The sequence below is a fragment of the Peromyscus leucopus genome, chromosome 4 (genome assembly GCF_004664715.2).
Source record: "Peromyscus leucopus breed LL Stock chromosome 4, UCI_PerLeu_2.1, whole genome shotgun sequence".
Lineage (NCBI taxonomy): Eukaryota > Metazoa > Chordata > Mammalia > Rodentia > Cricetidae > Peromyscus > Peromyscus leucopus.
The window spans coordinates 147,651,985-147,679,256 of record NC_051066.1 but is presented as its reverse complement, the minus strand read 5'-3'; the positions used below and the strand labels follow the sequence as shown (position 1 = coordinate 147,679,256).

At 42.4% G+C, this 27,272-nt stretch overlaps 3 protein-coding genes across 3 annotated transcripts; all 3 read right to left on the bottom strand.

Moving 5' to 3' along the window:
- Nucleotides 1-2,541: 2,541 nt before the first annotated feature.
- Nucleotides 2,542-3,224, bottom strand: LOC119087803 (seminal vesicle secretory protein 5-like). Its single transcript, XM_037204412.1, has 2 exons — nucleotides 3,130-3,224; nucleotides 2,542-2,860 (listed from the first exon to the last, which is right to left on the bottom strand). Exons 1-2 carry the CDS (start codon nucleotides 3,203-3,205, stop codon nucleotides 2,577-2,579), a joined length of 360 nt encoding a protein of 119 aa, XP_037060307.1. The 5' UTR covers nucleotides 3,206-3,224; the 3' UTR covers nucleotides 2,542-2,576.
- Nucleotides 3,225-15,154: 11,930 nt separating this feature from the next.
- LOC114692683 (seminal vesicle secretory protein 5-like) lies at nucleotides 15,155-16,558 on the bottom strand. The gene is made up of 3 exons (XM_028868609.2): nucleotides 16,464-16,558; nucleotides 15,872-16,194; nucleotides 15,155-15,291 (listed from the first exon to the last, which is right to left on the bottom strand). The coding sequence occupies exons 1-2, from the start codon at nucleotides 16,537-16,539 to the stop codon at nucleotides 15,911-15,913; spliced, it is 360 nt and encodes a 119-aa protein (XP_028724442.1). The 5' UTR covers nucleotides 16,540-16,558; the 3' UTR covers nucleotides 15,155-15,291; nucleotides 15,872-15,910.
- Nucleotides 16,559-25,479: 8,921 nt separating this feature from the next.
- Nucleotides 25,480-26,329, bottom strand: LOC114692699 (seminal vesicle secretory protein 5-like). The gene is made up of 2 exons (XM_028868626.2): nucleotides 26,254-26,329; nucleotides 25,480-25,804 (listed from the first exon to the last, which is right to left on the bottom strand). Exons 1-2 carry the CDS (start codon nucleotides 26,327-26,329, stop codon nucleotides 25,515-25,517), a joined length of 366 nt encoding a protein of 121 aa, XP_028724459.1. The 3' UTR covers nucleotides 25,480-25,514.
- Nucleotides 26,330-27,272: the final 943 nt, after the last annotated feature.

Here is a 27,272-nt window from a genome sequence, read left to right as displayed (position 1 = left end):
AAAAAGGAGGAGAAATGAAGTCTGGGAGAGGATGTTGGGAAAGTCAAAGTGAAGAGTTGGTGGTGGGGAACCTTGGCTAGGAGTGACTGTACTTAAAGAGGCCCTTTTCCACATATCCCCATATGGGGGCTACAGAGATTAAAAATAACTATCTTAAAGAGAACTTACTCAATTTGTAACAACCTGCCCTCTTCCTGAAGCTGTTAGCATTCTTCCCTGAAGTAAAATGTGCTTAATCTGTTCTAAAATTATTCAAAGTCTCCCTCAGCCTCCTCACGTTGAAATCCAAACATCACCCACTTTAAATCAACGCTTTCTCCTGACATTTCATTTCTGAAGAAGAATTTCCGTTTATCAACTGTGACACCAGGGAGGCAACGTATTTCCAGAGCATACCTGTGCAACAGATGCAGGACAGGTGTCCATTCCAATGGGAGACATTGCAGGAAAATATGTGTTCATGCCCCAAACACATCTAGATCTCAAACTTCTCCCATAAAGCTGCAGAAGAGTGTTGTTTTCAGCGCTCTCTTTGCTGGGTGCATCAAGGTGATGGCCCAAACCTCTTAACTACTAGCTGTGAGGGATGTGTAAATATAGAGATGGCTACAATCCCAGAGTCCCGGTACAGTGGCTCTGTCCTCTGAGCATGAGACCCTGTTCTCACAACATCACAGGCAGATCAGTTGCCATTTGCTCACACTTAGAATCGCTCTCCTTTCTGTACAAAGATCAAGCATGTCCTTGACTGAGAATCTGTCAGTGATGTTTGTGGAATCACAGACGTGTCCTGGCCTCTGTCTGTGTCATCCTTGATGCTGTAATGAGGTTTGAAATTAATGTACTAACATTATATCCATGTAGACCCTGGAGATTTAATTTTAAAAAATGATTTGATTAGAGATAAGTCTGTTCCTTTCACATGTGGGACTGGAAGCCAAACCTCCCATCTATAGGCCTGTGTTGTTTTCCCTCTCCATATTTATTTCTGCTCTTGAGAGATTTACGCCCTGGAGTCCTCATTAAATACTCAAAGAAAGGTGTATGAGCATCAGAATTTGCACTTACAGACATCCCTCTCTACCTATTATAGCTGGTCCTCTGGTGTGTCTCTCCACAGATGGTATTGTTTAACACACACTTGTGTAAGCAGTAGACATTTCTTGTATCACACTTAGAGACATTGAATCTTTTCTGTTTAAAAAAATATTTATTTTTATTTTATGTGCATTGGTGTTTTGCTAGTATGTATGTCTGTGTGAGGTATCAGATCCTATGCAACTAGAATTACATACAGTTGTGAGCTAGCATGTGGATGCTGGGAAATGAACCCAGGTTCTCTGGAAGAGCAGTCAGTGATCCCAAGTGCTGAGACATCTCTCCAACCCCTGAGGATGCTGAATCTTAAAAGAAGCCATTCAATGAGCAAGATCCTTGAAGCAACCCCAAGGATGTGGACTGGTGAACTCGGAGGCTCCTGATGAGGGATTCTCAGCGGGACATGTCTTCTCTGACATATCCTAGGTTGCCAGTTTAAGGTCCCACTAAGAAGAGGGTCAGGCAGGGATCAGGGTTGGTGGCACTTGCAATGACTAGCAGTCATAGCGCCTTCTACTGAATGATAGGTCTCTATCCAGAGCATTGGAGATGTGTCTCTGAATATGATTCACTGTACTGACACAGAAGGTCACTTCATTTACTTGTAGAACTGTTAATTTCAGGAATCCCACCCAGTCCCTATGCCCCCAAAGCAGGAGACTTCGGGAGATAATGATGCAGAATGATATCTTTTTTTTTTTAATTGAAAAGGTTGAATTTGAATATTGTCAGATTTAGGAATCTTAAGGAAACAAAACAAAACAAGCGTGAGAAGGAAGTGAAATCCATGGCTGTTTCTGGGACCCCGTGGGAGTCTGAATGCTGAAGACAACACAAGCTTCTCTCAGTTCGGTGGCACCTAGGGAAGGAGAGGACAGCCTGTGAGGTAGGACACAGAAGGGCACAGGGGACATTTGGTGAAGGTCTCAGGTCTCTGTGGTCCCCTTTCCTGCAGATGTATTTCATCTCCAGTGTGTCATAAGCAGGGCATTTGTCTTTCTTTTTTGAGAGGAAAGAGGAAGCTAATACGTGGCGACATGGCCTCTAAAAGAGATAATTGCTCCTTGCAGGGCTACAGTGTGGATGCGAGGAGATTGCATCTACTGCACTATTTTGTGCCACAATAAGCATGAAATTAACTTTTACAAGCACAACACAAGAAGTGACAAGATTCTGTCACAAGCTTATTCATGTGCTTGTGCCGGTGGTGCATACTCAATTTTATCACTTCCTGGATTGTGCAGGGGAAAACCATTAATGCTACACCCGAAGGGTAGGAATTCAGGACACAGTCACAGCTCAGGTGTTTTCCTCAACTTCCCAAAGCTCCCCAGGTATGCACAGTGGGGATCAGTCAGTCTCACAATGGCCCAGTGAATAGCCATGCATAACTTGGAAACCCTGAGGCAGGCCTCGCCCTCACCTGATAATATTCTTACCTTCATATTGGTTCAGGTCTTCAGCTGCCAGTGGACACATTATTTACCAGCAATCCGGGTTTTCATTCTGCTTTTGAAAGAGCTCATGTCTTCTCTTTGAGATCCTCTGGTCTTGTAACCAAGATTGCCGTTGTCAGCAGTGTGTTTATGCTTCCTCTCATCATAAGCTTCAAGATCGAAGGTGGTGGGTTCGAGACTTCTTGACTTAAAGGAGCTCCATGAGCCCTCACTGCTGCTGTATTCTTCATGGGAAGAACTAGATCCTCCGCTGCCCCCCAGTGCCTTTAGATCAATGTTGTCGTCAGAGGCTTGTGAGAATTTTTCTGTGGAGAGAAAAGCATGCCTGATTCTCTATGTTCATCTTCCTCTGTATTCTGGATTAGGTGTTCATCAGGACACTGTCAAGAGCCCCTGCAGCTCTCGTTACTGACACTTTGACTGTCATGTCACTGATGTTCACATAAATCTTACGGCTAAGACTCAGAAAAGACTCCGTTTCCATCAGGGCTAGAAGCCCTAGAAACACAGCTTTCTGCAGACTTCAGGTGGACCCTTTCAAGACCATTGTCCACAGAACAAACTTGCCACTCACCACGGGTTTTCCTTGAAGCTGTTTCTGTCACCAGAACCAGGAGCAATGTAAGGAGGAAGAAGCCAGTAGGATTCATCTTGCCAGGAAGAGCCTTGTCTGAGAGCTGAGCTGAGCTTTTCCTTTATATATTTCCTGACTGGCTTTGCCTGAAGATATGAAAGGCAATGACCTTTCTTATCTGTAAATGTCAGCTTCTTTCTCTGCTCAGTAGGGGTCTTGGTACTGCTCCCTTGAACTCTGTAAGGACACAACATCAGAGCTTGACTTGATCATGCTGTCATTTTCCAGCATGGAACCCCTTCTAAGACACATCACTGAAATAATCACAGACTCAGCTCTGAACTTGTATTTCCAGAACAGCCTTTATCCACAGAGTTTTTATTTGAAAAGGAGTGAACTCAGAGGCAGAAGAACACGGGGAAAAATGGATCTAAAAAGGATCTGAAGAGAGGAAGTTTGAATAGTCCATAGAAGATCTCATTGACAGCCCTTACCTAGCAATAGTGAGGCCCTCACTTTAGTCCTGAACATTGCAGAATAAACTCATAAAAAATAATAGATTAAAAAAAAGAGAGAGACATCAGCATTGAAAGCTGACAGGACATTTACAATCATAATTATTGACACGTGCCCAATGCTCTTCAACACTTTATATTGGCTCAGTCTCCAAACTGTTGCTTTGTTGTGTGTTCAGTGTGTGTGTGTGTGTGTGTGTGTGTGTGTGTGTGTGTGTGTGTGCTGGGGAAAGGAAAGGGTTTATTTTATTTTATACCTTATAATCTATAATGAATGATATGAGGACAGGAACTGTAGCAGGAACCCAGAGGCAGGAACTGAAGCAGAGACCATGGGGGAACCCTGCTTAGTGGCTTGCTCTCATGCTTGCTCAGCCTTCTTTTTTGTGCTTTAGTTTGTTTTTTATATGGAACATTATACCCATTTCAATATAACCTATAGGCAGGCAAGCTAAATTTCTAACGATGGCATAAAAAAATAAAGTTTGTCATATTTCTCTTGGAATTTTGGTCTCTACACACTACTTTTTTATACATTTGTCTCTCTCTTAAGTTATTTTTTGAGATGATGATGTAATTACCTCATTTCCCACTTCCCTTTCCTTCCTCCAAGCCCTCTCACATGCCCTCCTTGCTCTCTTTCAGATACATGGCGTGTTTATTCATTAACTGTTGTTACATACATATAACTTCCTAAATACACTAATACAACCTGCTCAGCCTGTGCAATGGTACTTGTATATGTATGTTTTCAGGGCTGAACATTTGGTATTGGATAACCAACTAGTGTACTCTTCCCTGGGGAACACTTTCTCCTGATCTCAGCATGCCTTAGTTGTCTACATTTGTTTGTCTAGGATTGAGGCCTCATTTCCCCCATCTACTTTGGCATATTTATTGTTGTAGTCCTTGTTTAGTCTATGTTTAGGTAACCCCGTTTGTGAGACTGTACGGGTGTGGCTTCTGACATTTTAAGGAGATACAATCTCACAGTAAACTATGTATATATTTGTGTCTTAACCATCTTTCCATCCCTTATTTCACAATGAGCCCTGAAATTTAGGTGACAGAATTCTGTTGGAGATGCCAGTTGGGACTGGACTCCTCAACTGTGCATTTTGAGTGGTTGTGGTTTTCTGCAATGCTTTCTGTCTGTTGCAAAGAGATGTTTCCTTGATGTGGGGTAAGGATTATACTTATTTGTGGATATAAAGACAAATATTTTTAATGTAGTTAGGGTATGCTGATTTAGTAAAGTTATTGTTGTAGAATCTTTTCTAAGATCCATGACTTCACTAGCCATGGGTAGTTGGTTAGGTTTTTAGTACCAGGCAGGATTTTCTCTAGTTGAGTGGATCTTGAGTCCAATTAGAGAGTTGTTGGTGACCACCAAGTTGTGGGTGCCACTATGGCAGCCTTAGGGCCACCTTTGCCTTCTGATCATTGTTGCGGTTAATAGGCATCATAGTCCTAGGTGCCTCATTACTTTGGAAGCTTGTATGGCACCTTTGTTACCATGAAAAAGAGACCTTAGGGAGGATGCTTTCAGCTCAGTTCCAGCTCAGGGGTCTCTGAGGCCTGTGTCTGAAGTGTATGATGTCTTCAGCAACAGGGACTTACCTCCACCTCTCTGGAGAAAACTAAGGACACTAGCAATAGTCTATAATGTTTTGGGAGTTGGACAACCCCAACCAATGACTCAAAAGGGAGCTTCTCATGCCTGGTCTTGGAGTTTTTGTTAGATGGTCTATGGCTTTTGGAGAGAGAACTGTCAGGCCAAATGGAAAGATTTCATTTAAAGTATGTATGTGTATATACTGACTTATTTGTATTTTTAGATAGATCATTAATACTATGATTCCTTATGAGATTTTCAGGCATCCTTACTGTTATTTTTCTTCCTCCCTCCCTAATTAGAGTCCCTCCTTGTGTTCTCCATTACCCCCTTCAGATTGCTTCTACCCCACTATTCTCATTATCACCACTCACACCTCCACATTCACAATGGTCCCCTTCTACTTTCCTGGTTTCTGCAGAGTACATCATTACAGAGAATTTCCCATGGTGGTGCTACATAGCTGCCCTCACAATGAGCTCTTAGGAATGTCCTCTGCCATCATAAACTGAGTGAAATACGTAAGCTGGAATCAAAGTGAGTGCTTCCCACCTGTGTGGAAGTCTATATTTCTGCAGTCATCAGACCACCCTAAAGCTCTCAGCCTGCCATCCCTTCCCATTGAGTTCTGGGGTCTGTGCTGTGGGCACAGCAGGGGAGATGGGAAGAGCATCCCTTCAGTGAGCCTGGCTGTGGTCCCAGCAGAGCCAGGGTTGTCCTGAAGGGAAGACAGGTAGAGTTTATTTCATTTATCTCCTCCTAAATTCTGATCTGCCATAGGGAGCATAATGTGCAGGGTGAGGGGAGAGGAGGAGCATGCTTTTAGGGAAAGGAAAAGAGTGGAAGCAGGGTATCACTGACTGTGGATTCCGCGTGGCCCTGCTACCGTGGTTCTCACTGTGTTCTTAGTGATTCCTCCCCCAGCAGAGCCCTTAGATCACAGTGGGATCACCCTGACATGACATTGCTCCCCGTGCCCGCTCGCCTCCACTCTTCCCACTGCTTTCCTTTTGAAAAAATCTTCATGCAGAGACTGATTGTGAAAGCAAGGCCCTGATAGATTTGATTGATTTTTAGATTAAAGGATTACTCTGTTATTTAATCTACTGTGCAAAAGATGCAAATAAAATCTAGGGAACATATTTTAAGGGAAAAAAAGGCCCAGAAATTGCAGAACACAGTATTATGTAATTGATATCGATATTTGTTAAAACCTCATTAAAATAAACATTCATGAGAATAAAAGCAAGAACCAGCAATCCAGGAGGCTATAATTTATAGATAAATGTGTTCCTACATGTTAGTGGTAGGTGGGTAATTTCTGCTGTTTGAATTGTTCCCAATTGTCACCTTGGTGAACACTTCAACTGTCACTCCTCCATTCCTTAAGGTGACACTCCTTTCCTCCAAGATATTCTTCCTTCACATTCTTAAGGAACATTCAAAATGACCTTTCTTTTTTGTCTATGTTGTTATTTAATATAATCTATGAAAAATAGAAGTCAAGGTTCTTACAGCAGATAGAAGGAAGATGTCTGGAATGAAGCAATGTGTGCTGACTAGTTTTTTGACACAAGGCAGAATTGTTTGGGAAAGGGAACCTCAACTGAGAAAATGCCTCCACCAGATTGGCCAGTGGGCAAGACTGTGGAGCATTTTCTTGCCTGAGGATTGATGTGGGAAGGCCCAGCTCACTGTGGGCAGTGACACCCTGTATTCAGTGGAGGAGTCTGGGTAGAACCCACAGACATTGTCTTGCTCTGCAACAGATCTACAGCATTCCCTACCCAGCCTTCAGTCTTAATGTGATGGGGCTTAGTCCTGTACATCATTGGCCATCATCAAATGCTATGAAATAAGAACTAGGAAAAGGCACAGGAAATGTATATGAGAGCACAATGGTTACGTCTAGATATTTAGTAGGTCTTTCTGTATACTTTGGACAATTAGGACCAAGAAAAAGTAGATTTGATGGCATGCTAGATGATACGTTCTGGGATTTTTTCAAAACAAATGTTTCTCCTGATCCTGCACTTTCCTGCCACCCAAATGCCATCTGCCTCTTTTTAGTTTATACTTACTTACATGTAAACTTTAGTCAATGTTTTCTAGTTAAACAGTTCACTAGTATTTCTTTCTTCCAGTTTTCAAATATTTTCTAACTTTTCAAATAATACCTTTTCCTTTCTTTTTTAACATTATACAGACTGAAAAGGTTTTATTTATTTATTTAGGAATACTCATACATAGACTCATACTCATGTGTAACTTGCAGAATACCAAATAGACTGGACCAGAAAAAAGTCCCTTCACCACATGATGAACTAACATCTAAACATGAAGAATAAAGAAAGAAGATTAAGAGCTGCAAAGGAAAAAGGACAAGTAATATATAAAGGCAGACCTATCAGAATTATACCCAACTTCTCAAAGGAGACCCTAAAAGCTAGAAGGTCCTGGATAGATGTTTTACAGACACTAAGGGACCACAGATGCCAGCCCAGTCTACTATACCCAGCAAAGCTTTCACTCACCATAGATGAAGAAAACAAGCTATTCCATGACAAAACCAGATTTAAATAATTCCTATCTACAAATCCAGCCCTACAGAAAATACTAGAAGGAAAACTCCAACCAAAGAAAGTTAGCTGCACCCACAAAAACATAGGCAATAGATAATCTCACACCAGCAAATCCCAAAGAAGGGAAATACACACACACACACCACCACCACCACCACCACCACCACCACCACCAACAACAACAACAAAATAACAGGATTAACAATCACTGATCATTAATATCTCTTAATATCAATGGCCTCAATTTGTCTATGAAAAGACAGATTCACACAATGGATACAAAAACAGGATCCATCCTGCTGCATACAAGAAACACACCTTAACTTCAAAGACAGATATTACCTTAAAGTAAAGAGTTGGGGAGGCATCTAGGCAGTGGTACCGGGTCCTGTGCTCATTGCATGAGTTGGCTGTTTGAAACCTGGGGCTTATGCAGGGACGCTTGGATCAATCTGGGAGGAGGGGACTGGACCTGCCTGGACTGAGTCTGCCAGGTTGATCTCAGTCCTCAGGGGAGGCTTTGCTCTGGAGGAGGTGGGAATGGGGGGTGGGCTGGGGGAAAGGGGAGGGGGCGGGAGGGGGGAGAACAAGGGAATCTGTGGCTGATATGTAGAACTGAATGGTATTGTAAAATAAAATAAAAGGAAAAAAAAAGAGTTGGGAAAAGATTTTCCAATCAAATGGACCTAAGAAACAAGCTGGTGTAGCTATCCTAATCTCTAACAAAATAGACTTCAAACTAAAATTAATCAAGAGATGGAGAAGGACATTTCATACTCATCACAGGAAAAATCCATCAAGATGAAGTCTTAATTCTGAACATGGATGCCTCAAATACAAGAATACCCACATTTGTAAAAGAAACATTACTAAAGCTTAAATCACACATCAAACCCCACACATTAAGAGCGGGAGACTTTAAAACCTCACTCCCACCAAGAGACAGGTCTACCAGACAGAAACTTAACAGAAAAGTAAGGGAACTAACAGATGTTATGACTCAAAAGGATTTAACAGACATCTACAGAACATTTCACCCAAACACAAAAGAATATACCTTCTTCTCAGCATCTCATGGAACCTTCTCTAAAGCCGACCACATACTCAGTCACAAAGCAAATCTCAGGAGATACAAAATTTTTGGAATAACCCCCTGTATCTTATTGGATCACCACGGCTTAAAGTTAGAAGTCAACAACAACAGAAACTACAGAAAGCCTACAAACTCATGGAAACTGAACAACGCTCAAAAGAACCACCTTTGGGTTAAGGAAGAAATAAAGAAATTGATGACTTCCTAAAATTCAATGAAAATGAATACATAACATACTCACATTTATGGGACACAATTAAAGCAATGCTAAGAGGAAGGTTCATAGCACTAAGTTCCTACATAGAGAATTTAGAGAAATCTCACACAAGTGACTTAATAGCACACACACACAAAAAGAGCAAACTCACACGGGAGGAGTAGACAGCAGGAAATAATCAAACTCAGCTGAAATCAACAAAATAGAAACAAAGAGAACAATACAAAGAATTAATGAAATAAAGAGTTGGTTGTTTGAGAAAATCAACAAGATTGACAAACCCTTATCCAAAATAACCAAAAGGCAGAAAGAGAATATTCAAATTAACAAAATCAGAAATGAAAAGGGAGACATAACAACAGACACTAAGGAAATCCAGAGAATCAGCACTTCATACTCAAAAACCTATACTCCACAAAACTGGACAATCTAAAAGAAATGGACAATTTTCTGGATAAGTAACACATACCAAAGTTAAATCAAGACCAGATAAACAACTTAAGTAGATCAATAACCCCTAAGGAAATAGAAGCAGTCATTAAAAGTCTCCCAACCAAAAGAAGCCCAGGGCCAGATGGTTTCAGTGCAAATTCTACCAGAATTTCAAAGAAGAGTTAATACCAATACTCCTCAAATTGTTGCACACAATAGAAAGAGAAGGAATATTGCCAAATTCTTTTTATGAGGCTAGTTACCTTGATGCCCAAACCACAGAAAAATGCATCAAAGAAAGAATTCAGATGTAGTGGGTAGCCATTCCAGCTTGGATCTGGAAGTTCCAACCCCCATTGAGACTCTGGCAACTGTCACGCCTACGAGGCGGGGCCAGGGGAGGCGCCTGGAGCCCCGAGTGCTGGATGGGCCAGCGCTCTCTCTTTGTGTTCTCTCTGTGCCGGGACGCTGAATGTTAGAGGTGGACTGAGCAGAGCTCCAGAGAACACCACTGGACTGTGATACACCTTTCCCAGACCCTGCGACCTACCTGTCACTTAATTTGTGAGTTACGCTATTAAATAAATATCCTTTTAACTATGTGGAGTGGCCAAAATAATTTCACCAATACAATCTATTCATCATAGCACTTGAAGTTCTAGCTAGAGCAATAAGACAACAAAAGGAGATCAAGGGGATACAAATTGGAAAGGAAGAATTCAAACTTTCACTATTTGCAGATGATATGATAGTATATATCACTTATGTGACCCCAAAAATTCTACCAGGGAACTCCTACAGTTGATAAACACCTTTAGTAATGTGGTAGAATAAAAGATTAACTCAAAAAAAATCAGAAGCCCTCCTATATGCAAATGATAAATGAGCTGAGAAAGAAATCAGAGAAACACCGTCTTTTATAATAGCCACAAATAATACAAGATATTTTGGGGTAACTCTAACCAAACAAGTGAAAGATCTATGTGACAAGAACTTTAAGTTTTTGAAGAAAGAAATTGAAGAAGATATCAGAACATGGAAAGATCTTTCATGTTCATGGATAGGTCAGATTAACATAGTAAAAAATGGCAATCTTATTAAGCAATCTACAAGTTCAATGAAATCCCCATCAAAATCCCAGTACAATTATCCCCAAACCTCAAAAGAACAATACCCAACTTCATATGAAAAAAAAAAAAAACTCAGGATAGATAAAGCAATCCTGTACAATAAAGCAACTTCTGGAGGCATCACCATCCATGACTTCAAGCTCTACTATAGCAATAAAAATAGCTTGGTATTGGCATAAAAACAGACAAGTTGATCAATGTGATTGAATCAAAGACCCCTGTATAAATCCACACACCTATGAACACCTAGTTTTTGACAAAGAAGCCAAAATTATACCATTTCCTGCCTTGCCCACAGTCAGGACAAATCTTTGTCACCCACCAGTCCCACAGCCGCTCAGACCCAATCAAGTAAACACAGAGACTTATATTGCATACAAACTGTATGGCCGTGGCAGGCTTCTTGCTAACTGTTCTTATAGCTTAAATTAATCCATTTCCATAAATCTATACCTTGCCACGCGGCTGGTGGCTTACCGGCGTCTTCACATGCTGCTGGTCATGGTGGCAGCTGGCAGTGTCTCTGCCTCAGCCTTCTGCTTCCCAGAATTCTCCTCTCTCCTTGTCCCACCTACTTCCTGCCTGGCCACTGGCCAATCAGTGTTTTATTTATTGACCAATCAGAGCAACAGATTTGACATACAGACCATCCCACAGCACCATGGAAAAAAGAAGGCATCTTCAACAAATGGTACTGGCATAACTGGAGGTCATCATGTAGAAGAATGCAAACTGATTCATATCTATTGCCCTGTACAAAACAAAGTTCAAGTGGATCAAAGACCTCAACATTAATCCAGTTACACTAAACCTGATAGAAGGCAAAGTGGGGGTTAGCCTTGAATGCATTGACACAGAAGACTACTTTCTGAATATAACACTAGTACAACAGACACTGAGATCGATGAAATTAATAAATGGGACCTCCTGAAACTGAAAAACTTCTGTAAGGCAAAGGATACGGTCAATCAGACAAAATGACAGCCTACAGAATGGGAAAGATCTTCATCAACCCCACATCTGACAGAGGTCTGATCTCCAAAATATATAAAGAACTAAAAAAAAAAAATAGACATCAAAATACTAAATTATCTAACTAAAAAATGGGGTACAGATCTAAACAGAATTCTCAACAGAAGAATCTCAAATGGTCAAAATACACTTAAAGAATTTTTCAACATCCTTAGTTATCAGGGAAATGCAAATCAAAACAACTCTGATATGCCATCTTCCACCTGTTGGAATGGCTAAGATCATAAACACTGATGACAGCTCATACTGGAGAGGATATAGAGTAATGGGAACACTCCTCCACTGCTGGTGGGAATGCAAACTGGTATAGCCACTTTGGAAATCAATATGGTGGTTTCTCATAAAAATGGGAATCAACCTACCTCAAGATCCAGCTATCACAATCTTTGGAATATACTCAAAGGATGCTCAATCATAGCACAAGGACACTTGCTCAACTATGTTCATAGCAGCATTATTCATAATAGCCAGAACCTGTAAACAACCTAGATGCCCTTCAACCAAAGAATGGATAAGGAAAATGTGGCACATTTACACAATGGAGTACTACTCTTCTGTAAAAAATAATGACCTCATGAAATCTGTAGGCAAATGGATCGAACTAGAAAAAATAATCCTGAATGAGGTAACCCAGACCCAGAAAGACAAACATAGTATGTACTCACTCCTAAGTGGATACTAGGAGTAAAGTGCAGGATAACGAAACTACAATCCACAGCCCCAGAGAAGCTAGACAATAAAGAGGGCCCAAAGAGGGATGCATGAACTTCCCTGGGAAGGGGAAATAGAAGAGATCTCTTGGGTAAACTGTGGGTGCGGTAGGGGTGAGGGTGGGGTGGGAACTTGAAAGAGTGAGACAGGTAGGCTGGGTGCAGGAGGCAGTTTGGGGGTGGGCAGAGGGCTAGGGAGAAACCTGGTGCCAGGGAAATTCCCAGGAATCCACAAGGATGCCCCAGCTAAGACACCTAGCAATAGTGGAGAGGATATATGAGCTGGCAATTTGCCTTCTTCTATAAGCCTCAGCAAAACCAGAAGGCTAGAGTATGTCAGGTTTTCTGGGATTTTTAAATGGCATCTCAGCAACTTATAATTCACTTCTGATACTGAGTGATGTTGGGGAAGAAGTCAGAAGTCAGGGCAGAGTTATGAACTTAGTCTGACTGTCATGATTAGGGTCACATGAATGCCATTTGAGTTTCTCACAGTGGCTTGAAATGCAGAGCTAACACTCAGCATCCAGTAGCAATGCACAGCTGGCACTCAGCATCCAGTAGCAATGCACAGCTGACACTCAGCATCCAGTAGCAATGCACAGCTGACACTCAGCATTCAGTAGCAATGCACAGCTGACACTCAGCATCCAGTAGCAATGCACAGCTGACACTCAGCAGCCAGTAGCAATAGGAGACAGATACTCACTTCCTCTCTTCAGCAGCGTTGCCTGTAATAGTTGGCTGTGCTCCAGGCTCTGATGTCCTACATCTTCATGCATCAGGAGGTACTAATTGAACTCAATGTTAGAAGGAGGAGAAGAAGGAGGAAGAAGAGGAGTAGGAGGGAAGAAAAAGGAGGAGGAGAGAAAAAGGAGGAGAAATGAAGTCTGGGAGAGGATGTTGGGAAAGTGAAAGTGAAGAGTTGGTGGTGGGGAACCTTGGCTAGGAGTGACCGTACTTAAAGAGGCCCTTTTCCACATATCCCCATATGGGGGCTACAGAGATTAAAAATAACTATCTTAAAGAGAACTTACTCAATTTGTAACAACCTGCCCTCTTCCTGAAGCTGTTAGCATTCTTCCCTGAAGTAAAATGTGCTTAATCTGTTCTAAAATTATTCAAAGTCTCCCTCAGCCTCCTCACGTTGAAATCCAAACATCACCCACTTTAAATCAACGCTTTCTCCTGACATTTCATTTCTGAAGAAGAATTTCCGTTTATCAACTGTGACACCAGGGAGGCAACGTATTTCCAGAGCATACCTGTGCAACAGATGCAGGACAGGTGTCCATTCCAATGGGAGACATTGCAGGAAAATAAGTGTTCATGCCCCAAACACATCTAGATCTCAAACTTCTCCCATAAAGCTGCAGAAGAGTGTTGTTTTCAGCGCTCTGTTTGCTGGGTGCATCAAGGTGATGGCCCAAACCTCTTAACTACTAGCTGTGAGGGATGTGTAAATATAGAGATGGCTACAATCCCAGAGTCCCGGTGCAGTGGCTCTGTCCTCTGGGCATGAGACCCTGTTCTCACAACATCATAGGCAGATCAGTTGCCATTTGCTCACACTTAGAATCGCTCTCCTTTCTGTACAAAGATCAAGCATGTCCTTGACTGAGAATCTGTCAGTGATGTTTGTGGAATCACAGACGTGTCCTGGCCTCTGTCTGTGTCATCCTTGATGCTGTAATGAGGTTTGAAATTAATATACTAACATTATATCCATGTAGACCCTGGAGATTTAATTTTAAAAAATGATTTGATTAGAGATAAGTCTGTTCCTTTCACATGTGGGACTGGAAGCCAAACCTCCCATCTATAGGCCTGTGTTGTTTTCCCTCTCCATATTTATTTCTGCTCTTGAGAGATTTACGCCCTGGAGTCCTCATTAAATACTCAAAGAAAGGTGTATGAGCATCAGAATTTGCACTTACAGACATCCCTCTCTACCTATTATAGCTGGTCCTCTGGTGTGTCTCTCCACAGATGGTATTATTTAACACACACTTGTGTAAGCAGTAGACATTTCTTGTATCACACTTAGAGACATTGAATCTTTTCTGTTTAAAAAAATATTTATTTTTATTTTATGTGCATTGGTGTTTTGCTGGTATGCATGTCTGTGTGAGGGTATCAGATCCTATGCAACTAGAATTACATACAGTTGTGAGCTAGCATGTGGATGCTGGGAAATGAACCCAGGTTCTCTGGAAGAGCAGTCAGTGATCCCAAGTGCTGAGACATCTCTCCAACCCCTGAGGATGCTGAATCTTAAAAGAAGCCATTCAATGAGCAAGATCCTTGAAGCAACCCCAAGGATGCGGACTGGTGAACTCGGAGGCTCCTGATGAGGGATTCTCAGCGGGACATGTCTTCTCTGACATATCCTAGGTTGCCAGTTTAAGGTCCCACTAAGAAGAGGGTCAGGCAGGGATCAGGGTTGGTGGCACTTGCAATGACTAGCAGTCATAGCGCCTTCTACTGAATGATAGGTCTCTATCCAGAGCATTGGAGATGTGTCTTTGAATATGATTCACTGTACTGACACAGAAGGTCACTTCATTTACTTGTAGAACTGTTAATTTCAGGAATCCCACCCAGTCCCTATGCCCCAAAGCAGGAGACTTCGGGAGATAATGATGCAGAATGATATCTTTTTTTTTTTAATTGAAAAGGTTGAATTTGAATATTGTCAGATTTAGGAATCTTAAGGAAACAAAACAAAACAAAACAAAACAAGCGTGAGAAGGAAGTGAAATCCATGGCTGTTTCTGGGACCCCGTGGGAGTCTGAATGCTGAAGACAACACAAGCTTCTCTCAGTTTGGTGGCACCTAGGGAAGGAGAGGACAGCCTGTGAGGTAGGACACAGAAGGGCACAGGGGACATTTGGTGAAGGTCTCAGGTCTCTGTGGTCCCCTTTCCTGCAGATGTATTTCATCTCCAGTGTGTCATAAGCAGGGCATTTGTCTTTCTTTTTTGAGAGGAAAGAGGAAGCTAATACGTGGCGACATGGCCTCTAAAAGAGATAATTGCTCCTTGCAGGGCTACAGTGTGGATGCGAGGAGATTGCATCTACTGCACTATTTTGTGCCACAATAAGCATGAAATTAACTTTTACAAGCACAACACAAGAAGTGACAAGATTCTGTCACAAGCTTATTCATGTGCTTGTGCCGGTGGTGCATACTCAATTTTATCACTTCCTGGATTGTGCAGGGGAAAACCATTAATGCTACACTGGAAGGGTAGGAATTCAGGACACAGTCACAGCTCAGGTGTTTTCCTCAACTTCCCAAAGCTCCCCAGGTATGCACAGTGGGGATCAGTTAGTCTCACAATGGCCCAGTGAATAGCCATGCATAACTTGGAAACCCTGAGGCAGGCCTCCCCCTCACCTGATAATATTCTTACCTTCATATTGGTTCAGGTCTTCAGCTGCCAGTGGACACATTATTTACCAGCAATCCGGGTTTTCATTCTGCTTTTGAAAGAGCTCATGTCTTCTCTTTGAGATCCTCTGGTCTTGTAACCAAGATTGCCGTTGTCAGCAGTGTGTTTATGCTTCCTCTCATCATAAGCTTCAAGATCGAAGGTGGTGGGTTCGAGACTTCTTGACTTAAAGGAGCTCCATGAGCCCTCACTGCTGCTGTATTCTTCATGGGAAGAACTGGATCCTCCGCTGCCCCCCAGTGCCTTTAGATCAATGTTGTCGTCAGAGGCTTGTGAGAATTTTTCTGTGGAGAGAAAAGCATGCCTGATTCTCTATGTTCATCTTCCTCTGTATTCTGGATTAGGTGTTCATCAGGACACTGTCAAGAGCCCCTGCAGCTCTCATTACTGACACTTTGACTGTCATGTCACTGATGTTCACATAAATCTTACGGCTAAGACTCAGAGAAGACTCTGTTTCCATCAGAGCTAGAAGCCCTGGGAACACAGCTTTCTGCAGACTCCAGGTGGACCCTTTCAAGACCATTGTCCACAGAACAAACTTGCCACTCACCACGGGTTTTCCTTGAAGCTGTTTCTGTCACCAGAACCAGGAGCAATGTAAGGAGGAAGAAGCCAGTAGGATTCATCTTGCCAGGAAGAGCCTTGTCTGAGAGCTGAGCTGAGCTTTTCCTTTATATATTTCCTGACTGGCTTTGCCTGAAGATATGAAAGGCAATGACCTTTCTTATCTGTAAATGTCAGCTTCTTTCTCTGCTCAGTAGGGGTCTTGGTACTGCTCCCTTGAACTCTGTAAGGACACAACATCAGAGCTTGACTTGATCATGCTGTCATTTTCCAGCATGGAACCCCTTCTAAGACACATCACTGAAATAATCACAGACTCAGCTCTGAACTTGTATTTCCAGAACAGCCTTTATCCACAGAGTTTTTATTTGAAAAGGAGTGAACTCAGAGGCAGAAGAACACGGGGAAAAATGGATCTAAAAAGGATCTGAAGAGAGGAAGTTTGAATAGTCCATAGAAGATCTCATTGACAGCCCTTACCTAGCAATAGTGAGGCCCTCACTTTAGTCCTGAACACTGCAGAATAAACTCATAAAAAATAATAGATTAAAAAAAAGAGAGACATCAGCATTGAAAGCTGACAGGACATTTACAATCATAATTACTGACACGTGCCCAATGCTCTTCAACACTTTATATTGGCTCAGTCTCCAAACTGTTGCTTTGTTGTGTGTTCAGTGTGTGTGTGTGTGTGTGTGTGTGTGTGTGTGTGTGTGTGTACTGGGGAAAGGAAAGGGTTTATTTTATTTTATACCTTATAATCTATAATGAATGATATGAGGACAGGAACTGTAGCAGGAACCCAGAGGCAGGAACTGAAGCAGAGACCATGGGGGAACCCTGCTTAGTGGCTTGCTCTCATGCTTGCTCAGCCTTCTTTTTTGTGCTTTAGTTTGTTTTTTATATGGAACATTATACCCATTTCAATATACCTATAGGCAGGCAAGCTAAATTTCTAACGATGGCATAAAAAAATAAAGTTTGTCATATTTCTCTTGGAATTTTGGTCTCTACACACTACTTTTTTATACATTTGTCTCTCTCATAAGTTATTTTTTGAGATGATGATGTAATTACCTCATTTCCCACTTCCCTTTCCTTCCTCCAAGCCCTCTCACATGCCCTCCTTGCTCTCTTTCAGATACATGGCGTGTTTATTCATTAACTGTTGTTACATACATATAACTTCCTAAATACACTAATACAACCTGCTCAGCCTGTGCAATGGTACTTGTATATGTATGTTTTCAGGGCTGAACATTTGGTATTGGATAACCAACTAGTGTACTCTTCCCTGGGGAACACTTTCTCCTGATCTCAGCATGCCTTAGTTGTCTACATTTGTTTGTCTAGGATTGAGGCCTCATTTCCCCCATCTACTTTGGCATATTTATTGTTGTAGTCCTTGTTTAGTCTATGTTTAGGTAACCCCGTTCGTGAGACTGTACGGGTGTGGCTTCTGACATTTTAAGGAGATACAATCTCACAGTAAACTATGTATATATTTGTGTCTTAACCATCTTTCCATCCCTTATTTCACAATGAGCCCTGAAATTTAGGTGACAGAATTCTGTTGGAGATGCCAGTTGGGACTGGACTCCTCAACTGTGCATTTTGAGTGGTTGTGGTTTTCTGCAATGCTTTCTGTCTGTTGAAAAGAGATGTTTCCTTGATGTGGGGTAAGGATTATACTTATTTGTGGATATAAAGACAAATATTTTTAATGTAGTTAGGGTTATGCTGATTTAGTAAAGTTATTGTTGTAGAATCTTTTCTAAGATCCATGACTTCACTAGCCATGGGTAGTTGGTTAGGTTTTTAGTACCAGGCAGGATTTTCTCTAGTTGAGTGGATCTTGAGTCCAATTAGAGAGTTGTTGGTGACCACCAAGTTGTGGGTGCCACTATGGCAGCCTTAGGGCCACCTTTGCCTTCTGGTCATTGTTGCGGTTAATAGGCATCATAGTCCTAGGTGCCTCATTACTTTGGAAGCTTGTATGGCACCTTTGTTACCATTAAAAACGAGACCTTAGGGAGGATGCTTTCAGCTCAGTTCCAGCTCAGGGGTCTCTGAGGCCTGTGTCTGAAGTGTATGATGTCTTCAGCAACAGGGACTTACCTCCACCTCTCTGGAGAAAACTAAGGACACTAGCAATAGTCTATAATGTTTTGGGAGTTGGACAACCCCAACCAATGACTCAAAAGGGAGCTTCTCATGCCTGGTCTTGGAGTTTTTGTTAGATGGTCTATGGCTTTTGGAGAGAGAACTGTCAGGCCAAGTGGAAAGATTTCATTTAAAGTATGTATGTGTATATACTGACTTATTTGTATTTTTAGATAGATCATTAATACTATGATTCCTTATGAGATTTTCAGGCATCCTTACTGTTATTTTTCTTCCTCCCTCCCTAATTAGTGTCCCTCCTTGTGTTCTCCATTACCCCCTTCAGATTACTTCTACCCCACTATTCTCATTATCACCACTCACACCTCCACATTCACAATGGTCCCCTTCTACTTTCCTGGTTTCTGCAGAGTACATCATTTCAGAGAATTTCCCATGGTGGTGCTACACAGCTGCCCTCACAATGAGCTCTTAGGAATGTCCTCTGCCATCATAAACTGAGTGAAATACGTAAGCTGGAATCAAAGTGAGTGCTTCCCACCTGTGTGGAAGTCTATATTTCTGCAGTCATCAGACCACCCTAAAGCTCTCAGCCTGCCATCCCTTCCCATTGAGTTCTGGGGTCTGTGCTGTGGGCACAGCAGGGGAGAAGGGAAGAGCATCCCTTCAGTGAGCCTGGCTGTGGTCCCAGCAGAGCCAGGGGTGTCCTGAAGGGAAGACAGGTAGAGTTTATTTCATTTATCGCCTCCTAAATTCTGATCTGCCATAGGGAGCATGGTGTGCAGGGTGAGGGGAGAGGAGGAGCATGCTTTTAGGGAAAGGAAAAGATTGGAAGCAGGTTATCACTGACTGTGGATTCCGCGTGGCCCTGCTACCGTGGTTCTCACTGTGTTCTTAGTGATTCCTCCCCCAGCAGAGCCCTTAGATCACAGTGGGATCACCCTGACATGACATTGCTCCCCGTGCCTGCTCGCCTCCACTCTTCCCACTGCTTTCCTTTTGAGAGACCTCCAGGAAGTGGCTCATGTAGAGACTGATTGTGAAAGCAAGGCCCTGATAGCTTGGGTTGCAGTTTTAGATTAAAGAACTAATCTGTTATCTAATGTACTGTACAAAAGGTTCAGATAATACCCAGGGAACATATTTGAAAAAGAAAAAAAGGTCCAGAAATTACAGAACGCAGTATTATTCTGATATTGATAAAGAACTCATTTAAGCAAGCATTCATCAACATGAAAGCAAGAAGCAGAGACCCAGGGGGCAGAAATACGCAAACCTAAGTTCATCAGACATATTGGTTCCAGTTAGTTGAATAAGTAAAACTTGCTGGATGATTGTTTGGAAAGCAAGTGATGGCATATAGTTTGACTCTCACCACTGGGAGTGCTGAGCCTGTGTGTGTGTGTGTGTGTGTGTGTGAGTGTGTGTGTGTGTGTGTGTGTGTGTGTGTATTCATTTTTTATTAAGAAATTCTCCACTCACTCCACATACCAACCACAGATCCCATCTCCTCTGTCCTCCCACCCCTCAGCCCTCCCTCCCAAGCCAAGCCCCCATCCCCACATTTTCCAAATTAAGGTCTCCTATGGGGAGTCAGCAGAGCCCGGCACACTCAGCTGAGGCAGGTCCAAACCCCTTCCCACTGCACCAAGGCTGTGCAAGGTGTCACACCTTAGGTACCAGGCTTCCCAAAAGCCTGCCCATGCACCAGGGACGGATCCCGATGCCCCTGCCTGGGTGTCCCCCAAACAGTTCAAGTCAAGCAACTGTCTCCTGTATCCAGAGGGCCTAGTCCAGGCCTATGGGGGCTCCATAGCTGTTAGTCCACAGTTCATGGATCTCCACTAGTGTGAGCCAGTATATTGTATAATCAAAGCCAGTATGGGTGACATAAGCAACACTCTTATGGAGATGTGTTAATCCCACCGGCGAGAAGAAAACCACCACCACAATTTGAGCCAAATTTGAAGCAAGCTTTAAATAAATACTGGTCAGGATGATGGACTCTGGCCAGGTCCATTCTGGGGTTCCCAGAAAATGGCGACCAGTCACATTTTGCAGATGCTTATAAAGGCAAATCTGTAAGGTTATGTATTTCCCACCAGGTCCATTCAGAGGCAACAGATGTGCTGATTTACTTCCTTTCTCTGTACCCCCTGCCTACATGTGATCAAGCACATCTGGTGCAGTTGGGTAAAACAAATTTGTTCAGGGGAGCAAAAACATGTGGCATGCTATCTTACATAAACAACAGCCTCCAGAATTTCAGGAAGTATCTGTCCTCAGGCAAAGGGGCTTACAAGTTAGAGGCATTTTCGTTTTATGGGTCTCTTGGGCATAGTCATTAAAACTGAAAACATAACTTTGGCTCCTGCAGTTGTTAAGAAAATTCAAGAATATTAAAACAGGCAATGTATGTTATAAAATTGGAGAATAAGATGTTTAAGGAACAAAGGAGAAAAACTAAATGTTTTCCCTCAATTGTATACCAAAATCACTTAGCAACTTAAAAAAGATTAAAAAATCACCCATGTATCTTACAATAGTTAAAAAGTATAAACTGTCTAAACATTGTGGAAGAGTGTGGAAGGCTAAGATCTACCCTGGATTCACAATGTATGGGCACAGAAGCAATGAGAGAGGAATTGTAACATGTATTGTGGTGGTTTGAAAGAAAATGGCCCCCAAAGGGAGTGGCACTATTAGGAAGTGTAGCCTTGTTGGAGGAAGTGCATAACTGTGGGGGTGGGCTTTGAGGTCTCTTTTGTTCAAGCTTCCCTCAGTGTGACAGTCACTTGACTTCCTGTTGCCTGCCTATGAAAATGTAGGACTGTCAGATCCAGCACCACATTTGCCTGCATGCTCCCAGGCTCCCCGCCATGATGATAATGGACTGAACTTCCAAAACTGTAAGCAGTCACCTCAATTAAACATTGTCCTTTATAAGAACTGCCGTGATCATGGTGTCTCTTCACAGCATTAGAAGCCTAACTAGGACATGTGTCACTGCATTTTGGTAAATACAACTCTTACATCCTAAGAGACTGGAATTTCTGCTGGACCTCACAGTCTGAGTCAACAATACACCATGCTGTGTCCTGCTGTCCTGCTGTACTCAGCCTCTTTTTAAGAAAATAATGTAATAATCAACCTTACTTGTCCTGGATTTCCCATGTAATCAATTCTACAATGCATAGCTAATGTATAGCTATAATGTTAAATTATGTATCTTAACTGTCCCTGACCCAAAACAATGCATGTGTATCATCTGCTGAAAGCAGCAAATACAGAAGTTGAGAGCAAACTTCTAAAATGAATATTTACCATAAATGTTGAGTTCAACACTTGGATATTGGTTGATAAACAATGATGCTTGTAGTATTGTTTGTTGTCCTGGTCAGTTGGAGTCAGTGACTAAATTCCTTGTCAACCCTGTTAAAGATGTCTGTAAGGTATCTTCTTCCATCCTCATGTGATGATTTCTACGCAGGCCAGTAAGCACAGAGTGGAAGCCCTTTAGGAGGATGGAAGACATGGATGGCATGGTGGAGAGATTTCAAACCTGGACTCACTTTTTTGGTAAATGACTCCAAAGGGAAGTGCTGTCATTTCTTTCCTGAGTGTGGCACTGATGCATTATTGGTAACTCAGAGTTAATCACTAATATGTTTAATTCACACAGGAATAGGAACACAAGGAAGAAACTGAAGGAAAGATAGGGTTGTTTCACAGGTGTCTTAGGGCTTCTATTGTGGTAAAATATCATGACCAAAACTGACTCGGGGAGGAAAGGGTTTATTTCAGCTTACATGTCCCAATCACAGTGCATATGTAAATGTGTATGTGAATGTCATATTTCAGCATCATATAACCAGGGGATTTCAAACTGTTTTTAAACAGAAAGGTCTGAATTAGTATGTGGGCCTGCCTGTAAACAAACACTAAATATGGAGGTAGAAACACCTTAATAATTTCTAGATGTAGACTACAAGTCAGAGAGGACAAGTGGACCCAGACGGTAAAGAGCACAGCACATGTGCACATCAAAAGGATGCGAAGGGAGAAGGTGGCTACAGGCTTTCACCAAAAGGCAGGGGGAAGTATTAGTGTGGAATAGATTACAGGAAGCAAGTTCACTGTGGGTAACCAGGGCATAAATGTTCCCCTCACCCACATCCTTTGTTAAGTCTCAGGGAACATCACCGCAGAGGGTGGAAAGATCGTAAGAGCTAGAGGTCTTGGAGAATGCTACAAAATACTGACTTCTGGACATGACAGGGCCAGTGCCCTCATGGACTCATGATAGCTGTGCTTGCCAGCAGAAGACCTGGATGAGATCAATCCAGTCAACACTCCAGCACACACAGAGAAGGGGATCATAAGGTTCTATACCTAGTGGAGGAGCTATTGGCAGTTGATGGCTGCGGTGAAGGAGAGTCAGTTTTCTTCAGCAGCGTTGCCTCTAATAGTTGGCCATGCTCCAGGCACTGATGTCCTACATCCTCATGCACCAGGAGGCACTAATTGGACTCAGTGTGTTGAGGAGAAGCATGACAGTGATGATGCTGATGAGGAAGAAGAGGAGGAGGAAGGGCAGGAGAAGAAACAGTGAATTTGAGAGGAAGATGTTAGGAAACTGAAGAGCTAAGGTAAGGCTTGGGTGAGAGCGATCATGTTTAAAAGGACATTCTTCCTACATATTTCCACACTGGGTGCTACAGGGATAAAGATACCTATTTTAAAGAAACAATTCAATTTGTAACTGCCTGCCCTCTTCTTTAAGCTATTATGCATTGTCCCTAAAGCAAAACGTGTTTCACCTATTCCAAAATTATTCAAAGTCTCTCCTAAGCCTCCCCACGATGAAATTGAAACTATTGCCCACTTTAAATCAATATACTCTCCAGATATTTCAGTTCTGAAAAAGAGTTTCTATTTATCAACTGTGGCACCAGAGAGGCAATGTATTTCCAGAGCATACCTGTGCAACAGATGCAGGACAGGTGTCCATTCCAATGGGAGACATTGCAGGAAAATATGTGTTCATGCCCCAAACACATCTAGATCTCAAACTTCTCCCATAAAGCTGCAGAAGAGTGTAATTTTCAGCGCTCTGTTTGCTGGGTGCATCAAGGTGATGGCCCAAACCTCTTAACTACTAGCTGTGAGGGATGTGTAAATATAGAGATGGCTACAATCCCAGAGTCCCGGTGCAGTGGCTCTGTCCTCTGGGCATGAGACCCTGTTCTCACAACATCACAGGCAGATCAGTTGCCATTTGCTCACACTTAGAATCGCTCTCCTTTCTGTACAGAGATCAAGCATGTCCTTGACTGAGAATCTGTCAGTGATGTTTGTGGAATCACAGAAGTGTCCTGGTCTCTGTCTGTGTCATCCATGATGCTGTAATGAGGTTTGAAATTAATATACTAACATTATATCCATGTAGACCCTGGAGATTTAATTTTAAAGAAAATAAAGATTTGTTTGAAGATAAGTGTGTTCCTATGGTACATGTGGAAACCAAACTTCTCATCCATCAGGCTGTGATGTTTTTACTTTTGAATATTTTCCTCTGGAGCCTCATTAAATACTCAAAGAAAGGCATATGTGCATCAGGATTTGCTCTTGAAGACACCCTCTCAAGCCATTACAGCTGTGCCTCTGGTGTGTGTCTCCACTGATGGTGTTGTTTAGCATACTCTCTTTGTATAAGATGTAGATACTTCATGTATCACACTTAGGGCATTGAATCTTAAAGGGATGTATACCATGAGCAAGATAGTTGAACCAAGTACAAGGATGTGCTTCTGTGGACTGATGGGACTGTAGGTACCAGTAGATGAGGAATTTACCATGGCCTATTGGAATAAGTCTTCTCTGACATTTCCTAGGTTGCCAGCTTGAAGTCCCACTAGGCATAGGGTCATGAGGAGATTTAGGATATGTGGTCCATACAGTAACTGGCAGAATTTCAGTGCTTTCTATTAAACAATGGGTTTCTGAATACTCTTCAAAATATTGACACAAGACGGTCACTTCCTTTAATTGTGGAACTGTTAATTACAGGAATCCCTCCCAGCCAGTACATGAGATTTCAAGAGTCAAAACTTAATGATGCAGAATGTTGTCTTTTTATTGGAAAGAGGGTATTTTTAATAAATGTTAGGCTTAGGAATCTGAAAAAGCAAGTATGAGAAGCAATTGAAATCCATGAGATGTCTCCATTCTGAAAATATTACAGGCTTCATTCCGACAATGTGACTCCTAGGGAAAGAGAGCACAGCCTGTGAAGAGTGATGGTGGAAGGGAGAGGGGGAAGGGGACACCCATGTTTCTGTAGTTCTTACTGCTGCCATTTGCGGATACTTTCCAACTCTAGTGTATCACAAATAGGGACTCCTCTTTCTTATACATCTCTTTATTTTATTGAGAGGCAAATGGAAGCTAATTCTTGGACCCATGGTCTTTGAAATGCGTCCTAAGAGGGGTGTGTGGCCATGGGAAGAGTACAACCCTGTAACACTTTGCTCCATGATGAGCACAAAGTGAACTCATGCCAAACAAAAGTCTGAGAATTAACAAGCTTGTATTCCAATCTGATAAATATGCTCGCGCATGTGGTACATATTCAAATCTGTCTACTTGTCGGCATGCATGAGGGAGGTAGGTTGAGAACACTAAAGGTGGGAATTAAAGCACAGTCACAGCTCGGGTATATTTCTCTGCTCTGCCAGGTGCCTTCCCCACCTTCCCAAGGCCACACTCCCCTGGTGTGTACAGTGGGGACCAGTCCAGAATCGCCCAGGAAGTCCTCACACACAACTTCTAAACCCTGGGGTAGGGGTCTCCCTCACCTAGCACTATCTTTACCTTCATATTGATGCAGGCCTTCAGCTGGTCCGTAGCTGTATCACTCATTCATTTCTTGTCCAAACCGCTGCTTTGCCTTTCGCCTTGTGAAGCTCTCCATTTCCCCCGCAGATTCACCGGACCTGTCGCCATCACCGCTGTCCCCACTACGCTGTTTATGCCTCCTCTCCTCATAGACTTCCTCGCTGACGACGCTTTTCGGTTTTTTTGACTTAAAGGAGCTCCATGAGCTCTCACTGCTGCTGTATTCTTCATGGGAAGAACTGGATCCTCCCCTACCCCCCAGTGCCTTTAGATCAATGTTGTCGTCGGAGGCTTGTGAGAATTTTTCTGTGGAGAGAAAAGCATGCCTGATTCTCTATGTCCATGTTTCTCTATATTCTGGATTAGGTGTTCATCAGGACACTGTCAAGAGCCCATGCTTCAGCTCTGGTTGTGGACTGTGTTCAGATGTGCCCTGTTGCTGTTTTGTGGTCTATAAAGCCGTTGATCTTTTAGTCTAGCTAGAAATCAGAATGATCTACTTGTCAAATGGCCCCTTTGACTCCCCCAGAGATGACAGTGAGGATGTTTGTGTCACCTGTTGTCCCACATTTCCCTGCAGCTCTCATTACTGACACTTGGACTGTCATGTCACTGATGTTCACATAAATCTTATGGCTAAGACTCAGAAAAGACTCTGTTTCCAGCAGAGCTAGAAGCCCTGGGAACATAGCTTTCTACAGACTCCAGGTGGAACCTTTCAAGACCGTTGTCCACAGAACAAACTTGCCACTCACCACGGGTTTTCCTTGAAGCTGTTTCTGTCACCAGAACCAGGAGCAATGTAAGGAGGAAGAAGCCGGTAGGATTCATCTTGCCAGAAAGGGCTTTGGCTGAGGCCTGAGCTGAGCTTTTCCTTTATATATTTCCTGACTGGCTTTGCCTGCAGGTATGAAAGGCAATGACCTTTCTTATCAGTAAATGTCAGCTTTGTTCTCTGCTCAGTAGAAATCTTGATAATATTCCCTAGAACTCTGCAAGAACACATGAGAGCAATCTTGGACATCTTCCCTTATACTGTGAGAACATCACACAGCAACTTCTGTACTTCCCAAATATACTTCAGTTCAGAGTGGGGAAGAGACTTCAGGCTGCAAAAATACTCATGACTTGATCATGTCTTCATTCTCCAGCAATGAATACCTTCCAAGACACCATGACTGAAATGCTTCACCATGGGTGGAATTCTGAAGTTCTGGTTTTTTCCACATAAACAAGTCTTCAGGGAGGAGGCTTTCAGAACCAACCCAGCTGGCCTCTTTGGAGTTCTGTGGTTAAAGTGCATGGTGTCTTCAGCAATAGGGACTTACTTTCTATTTCTTGGAGACATCTAAGGGCAATACCAATAGCCTATATTGTTTTGTGTGATCTCTTGGATTCCTCTGACCAACAACTTGAATGTGGACTTCAAATTTGGAGGTTTTGTTAGTCTATGGCTCTTTGGGGTCAGCCCAGATAGCATATCTTCAGTTAGACTATATATGAATATGTATAAATATACATGTGTGTGTGTCATTTTAGATAAACAAAAATAATCTAATTCTGTATGGGTCTTTCAAACGTCTTAGTGTTATTTTTCATCATTCCCTCTGGTGTTGTACTGACTTCCTCCCCAGTAAAGTCTCCCTTTATCAGTTCCCTGTTGTATCCTTCCAGTCCCCACATTGGACCTTCTTTGTTTTCTTTGTTTCTATGGTTACTCCAGGTTATATACTCTGCCCTGAAGATTCAGAGCTAAGAGCCACAGATAAGAGAG